Source organism: Vidua macroura, chromosome 6, assembly GCF_024509145.1.
Source record: "Vidua macroura isolate BioBank_ID:100142 chromosome 6, ASM2450914v1, whole genome shotgun sequence".
Taxonomy (NCBI): domain Eukaryota; kingdom Metazoa; phylum Chordata; class Aves; order Passeriformes; family Viduidae; genus Vidua; species Vidua macroura.
In genome coordinates this window covers 17,339,913-17,357,645 of record NC_071576.1, presented here as the reverse complement: position 1 = coordinate 17,357,645, position 17,733 = coordinate 17,339,913, and the positions used below count along the sequence as shown (strand labels likewise).

Sequence of the window (17,733 nt, the reverse complement as noted above, 5' to 3'; positions counted from 1 at the left end):
CAAAGATTAACAAAGACTTCCAAATCAGAGAGACACTGGTTTCAACCCTGGAAAACCTATTTTTACGAAGCACCCAGCAAAACTCCATGCTCATATCTTCCTAAACATCTCTACCACAGTCTCCTATAAAGAACCACTCACAAAACCACTGTTGCTAAGTTTTCTGAAGGCCACCACATTCTAGACAACCCAACCAACTGAGTAGTGATGAGCAGTACTGAAACCAGAAGGTGGATGTCAGAGCTGGGAAGACTCTCAGTTTCCTGGTTTCTACCCAAACCCTTTCTGTGAGCACTGTTTAATAGCTGTTTCCAGTATTAAACTTCATGTTGAGCAATGTACTTGCATTTGTCTGCAATTCACAAATTATATAGCAACAGGCAAAGGACTATACATGAACTTGAAGCACTGAGAAGCTTCTTGAATTAAATCAGTATTTCCAGGATAATCCTTGTGACCACAGCACTAGCAGTAGCAGCCATACACTAACACTGTCCCTTCTTTACTTGTCCCTCCAGAAAAGCAAGTGGCTCCAAGTTCAAAATGACCTCACCAATTAAGAAGGTGTTGCTACTTACATGCTTCCAGTGACCTGAATTTCAGGAATTCAAATACACTGCAAAAGCATCAAAACCTATCTCCCATTTTAATCATGGCAAAACATCATGGTTTGGCAAGACTCAGTAACATGCCCAGGACGCCACACTTTTAGGAACAGGGAAAACTATGCTGGAGTTACAGCAAGCAATATTCACTTTCAAGATATTGGTAAGAACTGAAGTGCTGAAAATCTTTTGTACAAAAAAGCAACTGTGCAAAACTAACTCGTGGACTTCACTGATTTAGTACCCATGAGTTCTAAAGTGAGCTCTACCATTTGTTCACCATCCTGTTTTCTTCTGTCCTCTCTCCAAATTAGATTCACAAGAGGGAAATAGGCCCATAAATTTGATGCACTTGCCCAAGATGGCTCAGACAGTACTCAGTGCCTTGCAGGTCAAGATACAGTTTTCAGTGCAAGTCAAATATTTTGGAATTAATATTCATGAACTGACTACTAATAAAAATCCCAAGTATTTGTAACTTCTGAAGGAAACAGGTATTTCAATTGCTGTTTCTTTTCAAACACAAACCTACAAAGCCTGACGAAACATGACTTCAATAAACTGAAGCAAAAAGTATTAAATCTATGTTGCTACATGCCCTCTCTTAGCATATCACAGTATCGTTCATGCTTTAACTCCTGGTGCCAGCTGGATTGCAGGTTTCAGTAGAAACTTGTACACAGCTGGCTACTTTGAGCTTCTGCCTTTAGTTACAATTGATAAGTGTTTGGTCTGTGAATATACTGCAAGGTGTTAATAATTCAGAAACTGATTTCTGACATTAACCCTCTAACTATAATTGCATATTCCTAACTTTTAGCAGCAATGTGAACAATCAGTTTTATAAGTCTATACAGTAAAACCTATACAAATACAAAATAATCCTAATAACAGTATTTGACTCTTTTACTATGCCTTTTTGTTTTTCTGAATGAAAACTAAAGGATGGTGGAATTGAGGTAAATGGTAACTAATGTTTTTCAGATACCATTTCAAGGTTTCATATAAAAGCAAAAGCTGATTTTAGAATTCATTTGTGATTATTAGCACTGTTTCACACATGAGTGTAGAATTTTAAATGGTCATTTAAAACCAGAAAGGTAATTAATCAGTTACAAAGCATAACCTCCTCTTCTCAATAAATCTTTCCATTTTCCTACCTACGTACAGCAGGGATTGCTTGCCCTTTTACCATGCACAGTTCCTGAAAGCTGCTCAGGAGAGGAGGACAAGGACCACTCTTCTCTTTCTGGAACAGTTCCTTGGTACATCATGCTCTCCTGAGAGAAGCTTCTCAAGAAGCATTCCTCTGGCAGGGTCACAAAGCAGGCTGACAATAGCTTTCCTCAGCTGCACGGGAAATGCTTTGATGGTAATTGACTCTCTTCCCCAGGCAGAGTATCAAAGTGCAAATCAAGGCTTCCCCTGGAATTTGGAGTTGGTTGCCCAGGCTAGAACAATAGCAGTGATGCTGGACAGTCTTGGTAATGGTTTCTATTTTAACTTCTGCCTTTATTTTTCAGAGCTGCCTGTCACTTGGCATTACTACCACGCTTGCTGACTAGCGATATGTTTGTCTTCTTGTATTCTCTGTTTTGTGCAGCTCTACTCCACTATGGATTCCTGTAATACCTTCACTGCAAGCTCTGTGGGGCAGGATGGTTCCTGCAGTATTTGCACAGCCCAGTACAGTGGGGGTCAAGGCCTCTTCACCGCTCTGTTAATACACAGCATTAAAACCTTAGGCCTGGTCACAGAACAGGGAGGACAGTATTGGCAGGAAATGAGATGTCTCTTTGCTCCTTGTCACCTGCCTACCACCTTGCATCAGTCAGAGAAAAAAAAACCCAAAACAGGCAGGATGTGTGCAAGGAAGGAGCTGAAACAGTGCCCAAGTGAATGGAAAGTATCCAGATGGCTGTGGTAACTTACACGATAGGAGTCAAATCAAAACAAAATGAAAACAGAACCATATGCCATGTATCCTTCACTCTCTTGTTCTCTTTCTCTCTCCCCCTGCCTTTCTCCTGGCTGTTGCCCCAGGTCTTTCTATCACTATGGATAATAGTATGTTACTCATTTAAATGTATGTCATGAATAACAATAACCTCTCTTTTACATTAGAGATCACGGATTAATATTATTCATGTAACAAATGTAGTATGAACCAAAAATTATACTCATGTAAGGGTCAAGGAAGTGCAAGGGTCTACAAGGGAAGTTATATTTCTTTATTACATCCTTTTTATCTGGTATGCTGTATACTTATAAAAGAGAATATTAATTTTATACGTCTACGTTGCTATATGCTATAGAAATATCTACTCACAACCTGCTTGTATCTCAGGGGGAGTATTCAAAAGCATCATGGCAGTGGCAGCATCAATGTCAGGATCTGGAAAAATCAACCAATAAATACATTATTTACAACTGGGCTAATCTTCTCACCCCCATTGCTAAACTACAGGTTTGACCACGTCTCCGAGTGGAAAGGAGGAGAGTTCACCACTCAGAGGGCTTGCTGACTACACATTAAATTTATCCCCAAGCTTGCACGTGATCCCATTGTTACTATTAAACAGAGTGGTGATCTATGTCACTGAGCCATACTTATGCCTGTGTGTGCATGATACCTTTGCTGTTAGCCTCACCAATTCCCTCTTTAATTCTGTGGACAGTATTTAGATTTCATTACAAAGGATCTGTGAAAGCACGTGCAACATCACAATTTGGAAGCAATAGAGAGGGATGAGCTGACAGCTGAGGAGTGGGAAAGCACAAGGAATACCTGAGCAAGTACAGAAGATGACACTTGGTCATTTCTATTTGTCAAGAAAGATTTCAGCAAAGTTTGAGAAAGTGTTGGAAGGCAAACTGCTGCAATTAAGAAAAAAAAAAAAGAAACTAGCATTTCACTGAAGCAGCAACTTATTTGCATTCTTGTCCATTGTCACTTTAATATAAGCAAAAATGATCAGCTGGCTGCTGTTATTCTTAAATTGGTTTCTGAATCCATCATGAAAAGTCAGCTGACAGATGGTAAGTTATAGAGACAGAACAAAATATGATCCTTTTATAACTATATTCACTTGCTTCACACACAACAGCTCGGCTGCTATGGAAATGCAGGTATCTATGACAACAGTAAACAACCCCACAACGGCCACTGAATAAGCTGAAAAGAACATCTGCCCCAGCAAAGCGTCCCAGCTGCCCTGGGGCGCAACTTGCTAATCGTGCAGTGATGCCGTGTGACAGAGAAAGCCGCCTCTGCCATGTCCAAATAAATGAAGTGTGCAATTGAAGCAGACATAAAAACGCACACCCTAGCTGACTGCTGCCTCTGCGCTGCTAAACGGAATGACTAATGAGTATGCATTTGTTGTTTGGGGTTGGGGGGGGGGGTTTCAGCTTGTCAGTATTTATACCAAATTACATACAAAAAAAATTTATTTACTACTAATAGCTTCATGGCACTTTATTTTGGCTATTATGACAGAAAATTATTTACCACTGTTAAAAATATCTGTATTTTTAATCTTTATATATTTCAAAACTATTCCCAGTAATGTGATGTGGTATAAAGCCCTGTAATATATTAACAATACAAGTGACGTAGACGGATTTCAAAATCTGCTTAAGCCAAACAGAAATTCACTTGACTGCAGAATTAATAAAAGGGACTTTTGTATTAGTCTAAGTATGTACTACTTTTTTGTGAATAGCTGCAAGCACTCTTCTAAAGGCTACTACTCTACTATTTAATTGCTAAAACAGTAAACAGAGGAACAGTGTAGTGGGTGTCAAACTGAAGCTGAAGCAGCAGCAGCAATCTTAGTATAAAAGGTGCCTGTGTCTTCTGGACAGGTCAACATTTTCCAAAGAAAAAGCAGCGTTACCAACTTATGTTCATCTTCAAGTCTGAAGGTACCTCAAAAGCTGAATTCCTGCTGCAATTATGTATGCTGAAAATGCCATTTCCCAACAGCATCATTCCCAAATACGTGCCATGTTGCAAGACTGGATCCACACACCACACAGCAAGTGTGTGCTTTCAAACTAAAGAGGAATAATCCATCTAATGTTAAAAAGCAAGACAAAAGAGCAAAGAAGCCTGAGAAAGACAAAACAAATTCACCAGAATTCTTCCTTCTTTTTCATACCATAAAATCCAGAGATTTTTAAACGCTGAATTTAGCGTATCATAATTTCTACACCCAACTTCAACATTTATTTATTGGCTGCTCCTAAATTTTGTTTTGTTTTAGTTCAGTGGATGACACTGTAGGATAATGCGAATTTTGCTGCTGAAATAATAAAAGGACACTACTATGAAAAGCAGGAAAAGCACATTTCCTGATGACTTTGGGTTTTGTTTGTGTAATAAACTCTGAGTTGAGGTAAAATTGATGCAACCAGTTTCTGTTGAAAGGTGCATTCCTAGGCTTTGGACCACTAACGGTACCACAGTGTTTCTGCAATGACATAAGACAAACACGAGCTGCTCACAACACAGGACTGCATCTGCAGCAGCCATCTCCCAAAGAAAAGCCATGTCTCAAGCCCATCCACGCCTGCTATGTTTCTGTTTCTGCTGGTACATTCTTGAAGAAACTAGACAGCCATTCCATAATGCCTTGGCAGAGGTAAGAGAGCTTAGAGGCAATGCATGAATGCTGGTGTCAGTAGCATCCAGGAAAATGTGCTTTTGGTTTTCCTACTGCAAGGAAAAAAGAAAAAGAAGGGACTGGTGCACAAGTGAGACAAGGGCCGAGGGCCAGCTGTCTGAGCCCACACAAAGAGGCAGATTGAAAAGCTGGCACATTCTTTTGCCGAACCGTTGTCCACAATCTGGAGGCGTTCTCATGAGCAGTGTGTCAAGAAGAGCCAAGAAGTAGCCACGAGGAGCAGCACCAAAGGCATGGGACTGAAGGGCACCTTTGCTGGGACTGGCTCTTCTGGCTTTGGCTGCTGGTCCCCACCAGTGCCCCCACGCTGATGGCCATTTCCCCACTGCCATCTTTCTGAAGTCTCTTCCACGTGGATGCTCCCATTTGTAGCTGTAAGGCCTGACCTGGCTTACTGCTGCATCCCCACCAGCTGGTAACTGGATCCTGTCCCTTCTACCTGGCCTGTGCTCGTGAAGCTGTGGATTTCAGAACTGAGATCTCTGCCCTACTTGAAGTCTGTGATCAACACAAAGGCTCCTGAAGTTATTAACAGTGGGTGGTTAGTGAAACATGATTGCAGGAACATCTTTCCCTAGGAAACCAGGTTAAAAATAACTACATACAAAGTTTTGGAATATAGGAAATTAAGTATTTAAATGAATGCATTCTGGCTTCTTTTTTTGCTAATTCAAGTAAATGGTGAACTGACTGCATACATGAACTGTTAATTTTTTGTCAGTGGAAAGCAGATGTCCAGCCTCCCCTGTGAAAGAGGGAAGTAAGGAACAATGAAGAAAAGGAAGGATTGCGGGTGTTGTACAAAGAAATAAGAGTATGTCAAAGTCTCAAACAGGCAACATTGGAGAGTGTTAAGAAAATGATGAAAAAAATTGCCAGCAGCCACAGCTCTTCCTAACAAACAACTGCAGTCCAGCTATACATTGGTACTTCATGCTACAGTCTGAAGTTTCAGTGCTTGGTCCCTCACACACCAAGGGTCCATTGCAAAGTACCAGAAAGGACCTGGAAGAAGCCTTAAGCACTTACAAGATCTTGTAAGGCATGAAAGGCATCAAGGGGCTGGATTTCTACTACAGCTGCAGCACCTCCCCTCGCACTGTTTTGGCCAGCATTGCTCTCAAACACAGAACTTCTTTTCATGAAGATGACACCAACAGTGGTACGAACCTCATGGCATTCTATTTGCTGCATTTTAGATTCATGCCCCTTGTCAGCAGAGTCTTCAACAGTGAACACCAAATCTGTAAACAGCATCTAGTTCTTTCAGTGAAAAAATAACTTACAATATCACTCTGGAATTACATCTATGCATATAGTCAAGACGTACTTTGAGCCAAATTTTGCTTTGCATGTTACTTGTATACATCAGAATCTGTCTTGCACAGACATGTGAAATGGTGAAACGGTAGGCATGAAATATTCAGCATGAGATTACATACATGCAATACAGAGGATAGCCCTCAGGTAGCAGACTATTCTAGAATTCACAAAAAATAATTAAAATCAGTAAATCAGTCATGTACCTGATAAAGCCAGATCTGACAGCTGTTCTTTTATATGTTGTGATCTCTGATCAGAGTTCATTTTATAGAGAGAGAGAAAGTGATTTCTAGTAATTAGTATTATTTTGATATTATTTTTAACTTTAACCTGGTTTCATCAAACCCTTCAAATCCATCCCCCTCCCTTTAAATAAAAATTAGGGTAACATAGTGCCTTCTTGGTTGTGCAAAAGGAAATTTATCTTTACAGCCATATCATAAGGTTTTAAAGAAAATAGCAGCTAAAGCAGTTCAAAGCAACCATGGCCTGAATTTTCCAGCACAAATGCCTAGAGAGAGGCAGTTAAGATGCATATTTAGGTATTAAGAAAATGTTACAGCCAACTGCCGTAAAAAATGGAGTTAGTAAATAAACTACACCATCTGTACACTACAACCATTGCTGTGTTATCTCATCAGGAAGGAATTTATAAAATCTTCTTTTAATTTAAAGTTACTACATCAAAAATAGAACTATTTTTGTGAAGTACTTCACTTTACCATTCAGTATGCTAGTTTTTGGTCCATTGTACTTCTGCCTCAGCATCCTCCACTGCTTTTTCCCATTTATGTGTTCCTAGTGTAGATGGAATGCCTAAAACCTAGTGCCACTGTACTCAAAAGGCAGAAGTTCAGATTATTACTTGTCTACAAATCAGTCTTCTAATCCCCTCCCTGCCTCACTTTCTAGCACAGTCCATTCCTACATTTTTTTGTTAGTTTGATTCTTTGATATTTTCAATTTTCATCAGTAGTAAAATGTGCAAAAGCAACACTCTCTTCCATCTTTACCTTCAGGCTTATTAAAGTGGAACAGAGCGAACAGCAGCTTGCCCGTTTAACTTCTCTGTTAACAGACGCGTCTTTTCCCTTCCCACATCATGATGGTTAACCTTGGTATAAGTCAGGTCAAACATAGAGAATATTGAACAGACTGGAGGTTTTTTCCCCCATTTGCTTTTTTTTTCATTTGTATCTTTTAAAATTTATTTTGCTTAATGATGGAGTAAGAATATAGCTGTTAAAATAAAGTGGTAATGTGCAAGACAGAAAGAAATACCTGAAGAGAATTGTAAATACTGTAACTCTGTCAAAGTCCTCGGTGTGGGATGCCACTGAGTCCACTTCTGAAATATTTAAGTAAGGTTAAGAAGTTCTCTTAAAATAAACAGAATACTTGTGGAAGCGTACAGTAAACCAGCAGAATTTAGAACCAAGATCTTGGGAAGAAACAAGAAATTATATTCATATCTCAACAACAGTGCACGAAAGACCAAGAATGAGAAATCTGGAAGCTATACAATAGAGGCCAGGAGGAAGCAATTTCATTAGTAATGCCAAGACACAGTGGAGCATCTCACACTCCTTTAAAGAGATCTAGTATGAGACACAGAAGAAGAAAGGCACAGGTCTAAATGAACTAATAATTTTTCCGATTTAAGTTCATTTCCGGCACTGCCAAGTAAGCTATGGCACAAGTATCATAAGAGGTCTAATTTTAAAAAATACAGAACATTTCTACCAGAAACTTTCTTCCTGCTCCTCTATTTTGCTACATTTGTATTGTCATGAAGCAACACATATGATTTCCATTCTCTAACAATACTATTTTATCAGCTGAAAAACTGTAAGCCAAACATACAGTTACAATGTATTCTTGTTAAAAATACTAGCTTTAATAAAAAGAATGATAGTAGAAAGAGTTACAGTAGGTCTAATACATGCACTAACTCAAAGAGGTTCATGTCTTATTCAGAAAGCTGTGGGAAACCAAAGCATCCTAACTTTTCATCTCAGGAATAAAGACTGAGATCATTTAACTGTTAAAAGACAGAATCACAATACTGATAGTAATTTTACCATGGCAAAATAAAAATATTTTAAGAGACACCTGACTACAGAAGATGAGATATACATCTTACATATAAAGATGATGTATTATAGCATATACTCTGCTTAAAAGCAGGGTGGAGATTTTTGCTTTGGTTTTGTTCCTTTATTTTAAAATTGTTTTTTCATTCTGATGCACATTACTGGCAAGCTTAACTTTCAGTGCAGAAGGACATGAAAAAAAATTTTACCAATCACAAAGGCAACACTAAAGTTTTTTGACTCCATCCAGCCTGTGCAGCTTGGAGTACTGAACAGAGAACATCAGCTAGAGAAAACACTGGCCAGTGAGCTAGCACAGAAGAGAGAAACAATTTGCTGTTCCATCATGTACTTACCTAATTTATGATCAGGAATTTCAACCATCTTCTTGACTGATTGCTGCAGCTTCAGCTTCTACAGTGGAAGATCGTGATTATGAGGGCTGTAACTCCTTGCAGCCTTACAGGTTGCAAACTTTTATTTTTTTTTGACTGAAGAATACACGTACACATAAACACACATGCTCTTTGTACCCAGTTATGCAGATGTGTGTTATCTCCGGGACATCGAGGTCATCATTGCTCAAGCTTTTGTACTGTCCCTGCTGATAACAATAGCTTTCTCTTCCAGCAAAGTGGGAGGATGGCCAGCAGAGGAAGTCCTCTAAGAAACTGTGACCAGGAGGTAGTCCTCTATAAAACTCTGACCATTTAATACCAAATAAACCATTCCCTATATTGTCCCATACCAGTGTTTTTCGAAGCACTCATTTCCTTCTCACTGCTATTTCAAAATATATTTTTGTCCACCAGGCCTTGAGAACCAAGTACCTCTTTCAGTCCAGCAAGCACAGGACGTGGCAGCTGGAAAAGACCCGATGCATTTCCCTTAGCCTGAGCGACCCTTGAGGAAATGTCTTCAGTCCCCCTGCCTCCCTCAACCACTACAGTTTCCTGCACTTCTGCAAGAAAAGGTGGCTTCTGGGTACTTTCACCACAAGATGAGTCTTCAGGAGGGCTTCACCCAAATATTCCAACTGTTGGAATGACCATGGCACAATCCACGCCAAGAACAAAGCGAGGGAAGACCTGGGGAGGTGAACATAAATTCCCCACTGGTTTCAGGATATTTGCAAAGGAGCAAATATCAGATAAACATGAAAACAATAGTGAGAGGGGTATTTCAGGGATTTGAAAAAAAAAAGTTGCTGCTAATGATGAGAAAAAGGTCAGGCATGTGACACTGCCAACAAAAGCAGTGTATATAGCATAAGAGCCAAATGCAGTCTAAAACCAACGTAAGAGCAGAAAAGATGAACAAAAACTCCAGCAGCTAAAATAGTTGTGTGCTAATAACACAGGCAGACTGCCATAATGGAAGATGAACTCAAAGCACTAGTGCTATTACAGGAAAATTCACAAATGGGGTGGAACAGAATTATTAGTGAAACAGGTGTCAAAAGGTCTGTGCTTTTCAAAGAAAATACAGATTTTATATTGTAGGATACTGCTATGCAATAAAGAAAGAGCAGACTTCGGAAATAGAATAAAAAAGAAAATGTTTGGAAATGTTGTGGACAGATGGTCAAAGAAGATTTCTAAGAAAGAGACTCTGGGTCTGCTCTTGACTTCTTACACCAGATATAGATCTGGATAGAGCTCTGCATCATTAAAGAAATGGGAATTACGTCAAGAAGGGAGACTAACTTCACAGTGCAGATTGGAGAACAAATGCTATTAACCATGGTAAGACCAGTTATTCCTGGATGTGACAGCTGACAAGTTTCTTTATCCATGTTGCTGAATGAACAAGAATAGATTCTATTCTGCTCTTTATGTTAAATAATGAGGATGACTTTGGAACAGGCGACCATGAAGTGATTCAGTTTAGATTCAGTGGGATGGATAACAGCAAGCCTATTTTTGTTTAAGATCTATTATTTTGAAAGAGCAAGTTGTGATGAACTAAATGCTTCCTGTGGAACTTCTGGAAAACAGACTGGACTGAGGAACTCTATACCTCAGTCTGGGGAAAGCTGCAGTTTTTGCAAGTCACTGCACCAAGACCTAGATCAAACCTGTATCCGGAGAAAAGCAGGGAAGATGCACTCTTTGAAAATAAAACCATAAAACCCTAAAAAAAGAAGCTAGACAACTGAACCAACATAGAAACTGACTTTAGAACAGAAAGCAGAGAGCTTGGCTTGCTCAATTAAGCTAAACAAAGGCAGAGAGGAAGTAAGACTATCAATATGAGGTAAGCATGGGCTGCAGGGGTAAAAAGCAAGGTAGAAGAACGATTAAGTTTAAAGATAAGTTTAAAGATACGGCAACTGAAGACAAGACTGGCAATCAGAACACTTCTAGTAAAGTGTTCTAACAGGAGCTGAAACAAAGCAGAAAGTCGGCATGTGGAGTTTCAGAAGTATTTACAGTGTGCTGCTGCTCACAATGTGACCCAGGGGAAAGGACCCTTTGGAAGCTGCCGTCCAAATTGCTTCTCTAGGGCAGGTAAGCTCTCTGCAAAACTATGATAGAGAGGGAAAGAGCACAAAACACAGTCATGAAGAAACTATGCCAGTGAAAGCCTATTTGCACAAAGGCTTAACTACATAAACCTGCAGAAGCACCAGGATGATGTCTGACAAGTACATGGAGATGCTAAGGTGCTAAGGACTTCTCCAGTTCTGTGGATGACTGAGCACTCTCCACAGGGAGTGATGCTCAACATGGCTGGAACAAGGTGCTCTTCTGCTTCTCTGAAGGAAATCAATGGAGGAAGACAGTAACACTGCCATCATCTGAGAAACTTGTTCCACTCTTCCTGCAATACTCCTTTTAAACCTCTTTCATTTTCAAATAAAGGAAATGACAGAAGAGCAGGAATCTAGCATTTAGGGCCTTTTGACTTTTTTTTGCCAGAGAGCTCCTCAAGTGGGCTGAGGGATGAAACTCAGGTCAATGGTAAGGCAGTGCAGAAAATATCAATGCCATTTTTGAAGGATTATTTTCATGAAGTATGAAAACAAAAATAGGCTTTGAAGATCCTGGAAGTCTCACTGCAGATGTCTACAAGATAACCCATAGGGTAGCAGAATTACTTTCAAATTACAACAGTCAATATTGTGAAACCACACTGGCCTGTTTTAGTGAAAGCTTCTGGTTAAAGCAACATGGTGAACACAGGCTGAACACTGAAGAGACTTTACAATGAAATTAGTCAGCCTTAGGCTGGGGCTTTATCTTAGCTTAAACAACACGCATAAAAACAGGAATTATTTAGAAGAACTGCAACTCCTTTTGTTTAGACTAAACACTGCTTCCTAATTATCAAAGTTTTTTTTTTTTTTTTTTGTTTCTTACTTCCATACTTCACAGAAGAGATTTTGTGGAAGATATGCTGCAAACCTGAAAAAAACTTATCAAACTTGTTTTCATTCACATTTTCCTTGAATTCAGTTGCATATGCATGTCAGATATTCCACTAAGCACTTTGCTAACTTGGCACCATCTACGCTATATACTAGCAAACATGTAAATTCAATATTGTCATCACGGGCATTTTTACTTACACATTTCAAAAGCAGAGGAAATACAAAATATTAGGAACTGAAATGTGGTGAGAGAGTAATTCATTTGAGAGTCAACAGAGCAAGCACTAAGAGCAAGCACTAAGACAAGACATTGCTGCTAAGTCACATTTACAGGCCCCCTTTGATGCTTCTAACTTGCCAAACTGCTATCATGCAGCTCCTTTCTAGCCAAAATGGTTGAATCAACTTTTTACTATTATCTATTACATTTTGATTAATTTAATTAAAATTAATTTAATTAAAATGAAGGAGACACACAGGATTCCACTTCTGCCAACCTCTGATTTGCTATGAATGATCCTTTTCAAACTCCTTGAATTCTGAGTGGCCACTAGCTGACAGGTGAAGTTACCAAAGGAATAAGAAATGGGCAGAATACAATCAGAACTCATTTGCAGACTCTTTCAGCTCATCAGCTGAAAGGGGTAAAGTGTATTTACTCCACAAAACAGAGTGGGTAAGCTAAGAAGCTCTCATCCCCTTCTCTTTATGCTTGAACAAGCTTTGATCATGCATACAGGCCATGCCTAAAATAAGTTGTGGAACATCAAAAAATTAAAAAAAAAAAAAAAAAGAAAAAAAAAAAAAAGAAAAAAAAAAAAGAAAAAAAAAAAAAAAAGAAAAAAAAAAAAAGAAATGAAGCTTTATCCAGAAAACAGTGAGACCTGGCTGTGTAATCCAGGAAAACACTTATATGTATATATATGCCAGAGAATGAGTAGCATCCATGGAAGAGGATGAGGGTACCATCATCCTGCAGGGCTCAGCTCTGGGCTGGAACAGCTGGGCAGCTTAGCTATAGCTCAGGACAGTTTCGTAAAGGACTAGTGCTTTCATTAACAACAATCATAAGCATGTTCTGCACAATTCTCACTGGCATACAATGAGGCTGGAGAAGAAAACCCATTTTAATTGATGCTAGATCTCATCTCTTTGCAGCCCACCAAATGCAGCTCCTGATACCAGGCAGCTGTGTCTCTGGTGGGAAGGAACAGTCCTTGCTCCCGCCAAGTGGGTGGCAGGGCAAAAGCTGCCATGAAGAAACGTGGAGCTTGCTTTCATTAAGTGTTTAGTCAACTTTTCACCTTTGTGCTTACAACCAAATAGAGAAAAAGCAGCACATTTCATTTTGTACTCCAAAATCTCAACAAACTCTAGAGAGAGCTGTTTTACTGATTTTAAGCAACAATTTCTACAATCCTTGTCAGTGCAACACAAAGGCACCTCTCTGGCCTTTCAGAGGTTCTACTTCATATATGTATAGCACACAGTTTTTTGCCAGTGCAAAATCAATTTACTACCATGATCTGTGCATCAGATCTGAGTGTCTGTTGAGAGCAAAACACAGGCTGTCTGGGCTAATGAATCTTAATAACGTTGGGTAATCAGATCGATTACAACAAACCAAACCAGAGAGAACATGTTTGCCTTGCCCCTTTCCCATCTCTGTGCACTCGTATTTAATGAGTGCCTGCCCTCTCCTGGGTGTGCCACATGGACCCACTACCCCACTACCCCTCTGTACAGGCCCTCCAAATGCACACATCTCCTCCCTGGCACAGCCACAAGGTGAGCAGTTGTTAAGCTTCCCAGTGTGCCTGTTGAAGATTTCCTTTCCTAGTCCACATCTCCCTGCTTCTCTCCTTCCTGTCTACAGCAGGGTGTAGGGAAATCTCAAAGGATAAGGGTTGCAAACCTCCAGAAAAGCAAATGCAAAAAGAAAAAAACACTTTGATTTATTTTTCATTTTAGTGCCATCATTTACAGCAAACAGCTGCCCTGCACGTAATCAGGAACAGAACTGAAAACATCATAGCGGTCCTCTTGCCCTTAAAAATACCTGATGCCCTGATTTAGAGACAATTATTCATAAATCTGGTACTATATTTCATCCAGTATAACAAACATGCTAATGGCATATTCTATAGAATTGTAAGGCTTTTGTTATAAAAGCCACAAATATGATTCCTCTGGAAATATATCAATGAAGATGTTTCTATTTTATGCAAAATTGTCAGTGAAATACTAGAGTTACAGATCTGATAGTTACAGGACTCCTTAGAGTAAAAAAACCAAGTGGTACACTGTACAACTATAATACAGTTGTGGAAAATAGTGTAAAGCCTTAAAATGGCTGGGGAGAAGTCATTAGTCACTTGTTTCAAAGATGACTAAGAGTGGTAATTATGCCTGATTAAAAATCAGTGTTGCTAGACCTGATACTGGTTGGTAAAGACCTGGAATTCATAAATCCACAAACTAGTGCTGTGTATGCACTGAGCTACATCTTCCTTTACCAGAGATTCTTTTAGTTTCAAGGCAAAGTATCTGGGAACATGTTTGAGGTTGGTTTTCATGTCACTACTGGGTATTTTAACAGAAGTGTGAGGATGCATTTGCAATGTAACAAAGAGCTTATTTATAAAGTTAGTTTTAGAAGTGGGAAAACTTTATTTTCTACTCATGTCAGCCAGCAACATCAAATATGATCTGGCCCTCAATCAGGATAATGCAGCACAGCTTGCTTAGGCTTTTTACTGATGGGACTGTTTGAGATTTCTAGAAAGGATGCTGATGAGTATTAACTATGATGTCTGTCATTTTGTATCTCTGGGTAATAATCCTACAGCTCTATCATTATGATAGCAGACTGCCTCTCAAGAATTTAAACATAGAAACTCTCTCTTTTTTTTCAAAACTTTTAGATTAAGTAGCTTGACAAGGGTATATATCAAAGAAAAAGAGAATGCATGTAAGTACAAAGTACTAGAAAAAAGCACAAAAGGCAGAAAAGTGAATTTTCCAAAATCTCTGTTAACACTCTGGCTGAGCATGTCTACGTGAACTTCTCCTTCCATGGTTCTTAAAGCCAAGCCTACATGGCAAATACTGAAGGACATCACAGCTTTTCAGGGGCAAAACTGGAGGAAATCTCTCAGAAAGCTTTGACTATTTGGACAACTATTTCAACTTTCCAGGACGGAAACTTAACAGATATATTCATAAGAGCCTCGATAAAAACAGCAGAAAAATTTCTTTTAAATCAGCTGGGGACATTCTGTCAGAGCAACAAATCAGTTTTTTATTTTAAAGCCATGTAAGTGTATATATTCCAGTCAGAGCAGCAGAGAGAGTCTAAGTTCACTGTTACAGATGGATGGAGTAGATACTTCTTGCTGTTGTAGCAACATGACACCCAGCAGCTCTGAAAAAATGAAAAGCCCCCAGAGCAGAGGCAGAAGGAATGGTCTGACACAGAAAGGACATTTCATAGTTCTGTCTCAACTTATTTAGCACCACACTTTTGACACCTGCTCACAGAAATCTGGATTTGCTATAATAGTCCAAAGCCCCTGGCTGGAAAGAGCTGCAGGACTGCTTCCCATGATGGCTGATGCCATCATCTCCTTGACATGAGATGCATAAATCTGACATAACACAGAGCCACCAGCTGACCAAATGCAGAGGGAGCTCCTCCCTGATTCCACAGAGATGTTTGGTGGTTTCACACCTTGCTCATTTGCATCTGTTCTTCTCAAACCAGCCCTTCCCTGTGCTTTATCAATGGGGCCAGGGAAGGGCAGCCAATTATAATCACCTATGAATTTCACAAGCTGGCAAAGCAGTGTTCCTTTACGATACCCCAAGCACACTCACAGCTATTGCCACAAGTGGTTTGCCATTATTCTACCCCACAGAATGCACGTTTCTGGTGGGGTACACATTTCTGGTCAAAACTTTTAATAACATTTAAATATCATCCTTCCAATTTTCTTTCTATTTTCTTGTTCTTCTTGGGCATATATCAGTTCTTTCAGCAGGCTTTTTCCCTTCTTCCACAGGGATAAGATGTGGTGCCCCTTGCTATGGTACCAGAGCTCCTCACACCGGACAGACACACAAACATGCCTTGTCCAAGACTTCCCATGGCTGGGGGCTGAGTTTCAGCAGGGTTGGAAACACAACCCTGCTGGGGCATACAGCCATAGCTGAACACTGAAATACAATGCCTTAATAAGTAGGTCAGCCTGTTCCTATAAAAGCAATGGGTTTAACGCCAACCGTGCCTGCCAGTGAGAGTAGGAAGAGATTGCAGTTTCCCCCGTTTCTCACATTCAACCCCTTTGAAGCCATGACACTCCTCTGCTGTTACCCTCCTGGCAGCAGGGCTGGGCTCCTGGCATGCCTGCAGCCCCACCATACCTTGGCCCACAGCAACTCCACCTCTGCAGGGCTGCTGTCAGGACTGCTGGAACATTGCACCACAAAGCAAATTCCAAGAAAGCAAACACTATCACTAGGCAATTGAAATGCAGTTGGTAGCAACAAACAAACCCTCTGCAATGAGGATCTGGGGCTCTGTTCTTGCCAACAGGTTCAACAGGTTTTGCATATTAAGTCATCCTTAGATTTATTACCGCCTAAAAGGGAAACAACACAAAGATCTTGACATGTGAGGTTTCACACTGTCCCCCCTTCCCTGCATCCCACCACCCTCCTCCCCTTTCTCTCCCCTTGGCAAGGATGTATTTTCACCCCCTTTAAATTAATGAAGAACACATTCCCCTCCTGTCCAACTGAAACTGTCAAGCCCCCCAACACACAGTGTGGGAAGGGGAGGTGGTGGGGGCAGCAGCCTGCCTGCAGGGCAATGGCAACACTTCTCCCTCTGCAGGAGTTTTAGTTGCACAGTGAAGCAGATCCTGGAGTGATGTGGTGCCAAGGCAGGATGCTGCCCTTCAGGAGCACACCTGGGCTGTCTGCACTCCACAGGCCACTGACAATCCTCTGTCTGTGATCCCACCCCAAACACCTGGGGCTGAACCTTACCTGCATAGCTTCCTCACCTTATCACAGCTAACATGGAAAATCTCTCCTGAACAGAAGGATCATTGCTTGCAAAGAACACAGGTTCATTTCAATAAAGGCTATGATACACTCTTGTCACTTTCTTTAAATATAGCAGCAGTCAATGGCATTTACTGAAGACAGCAAAAAAGACAAAAAAGTTCATTCAAATGTTTCTTCTCTTGATGAAGCTGCTCACTAGGAAATGGAACTCTGTCAATCACCCAACATGGCACTGAGTGGATTGCAAGACCACAACACAATGCCCAAATACCATCTGCTCCTCCCATGAGCTTTGTCTTGGAAAGTCTTTAGCTTTTGTAAACAACTGCTGGTCCATTTTATTTTGAGATGCTGCACAAGGTAGCAGAACACACTTACAAGCTGACTATAATCAAAAGCTTTATAGTCTGCTAAACTTGTTTTAAATAATACATAAAAACAAAAAAAGACACACTGTACTTTTCATCTATTTTCATGCAAACTCAGTTCTCTCAGCTTGTTGCATTTTCGTTTATAGCAGTGTGGCTTTAAACCACAGAGTAATTAGTATTATTTTCTGTTCCCATTTAGCTCTAATCCAG

At 40.1% G+C, this 17,733-nt stretch overlaps 1 protein-coding gene across 4 annotated transcripts in view; it reads right to left on the bottom strand.

Moving 5' to 3' along the window:
- Window positions 1-17,733, bottom strand: part of FOXN3 (forkhead box N3) — a 209,612-nt gene that overhangs the window by 24,035 nt on the left and 167,844 nt on the right. The window contains exon 7 of one of the 4 annotated variants that reach the window (XM_053979349.1): window positions 9,066-9,123. The exons of 1 other annotated variant lie outside the window; for it this stretch is intronic. In XM_053979349.1, coding sequence (XP_053835324.1) covers window positions 9,066-9,123 — 58 coding nt within the window. Of the gene's footprint in view, window positions 1-2,934; window positions 3,001-9,065; window positions 9,124-17,733 lie in introns of all 4 variants that reach the window. 2 more of the 4 variants (XM_053979350.1, XM_053979351.1) reach the window with 2 other exon arrangements.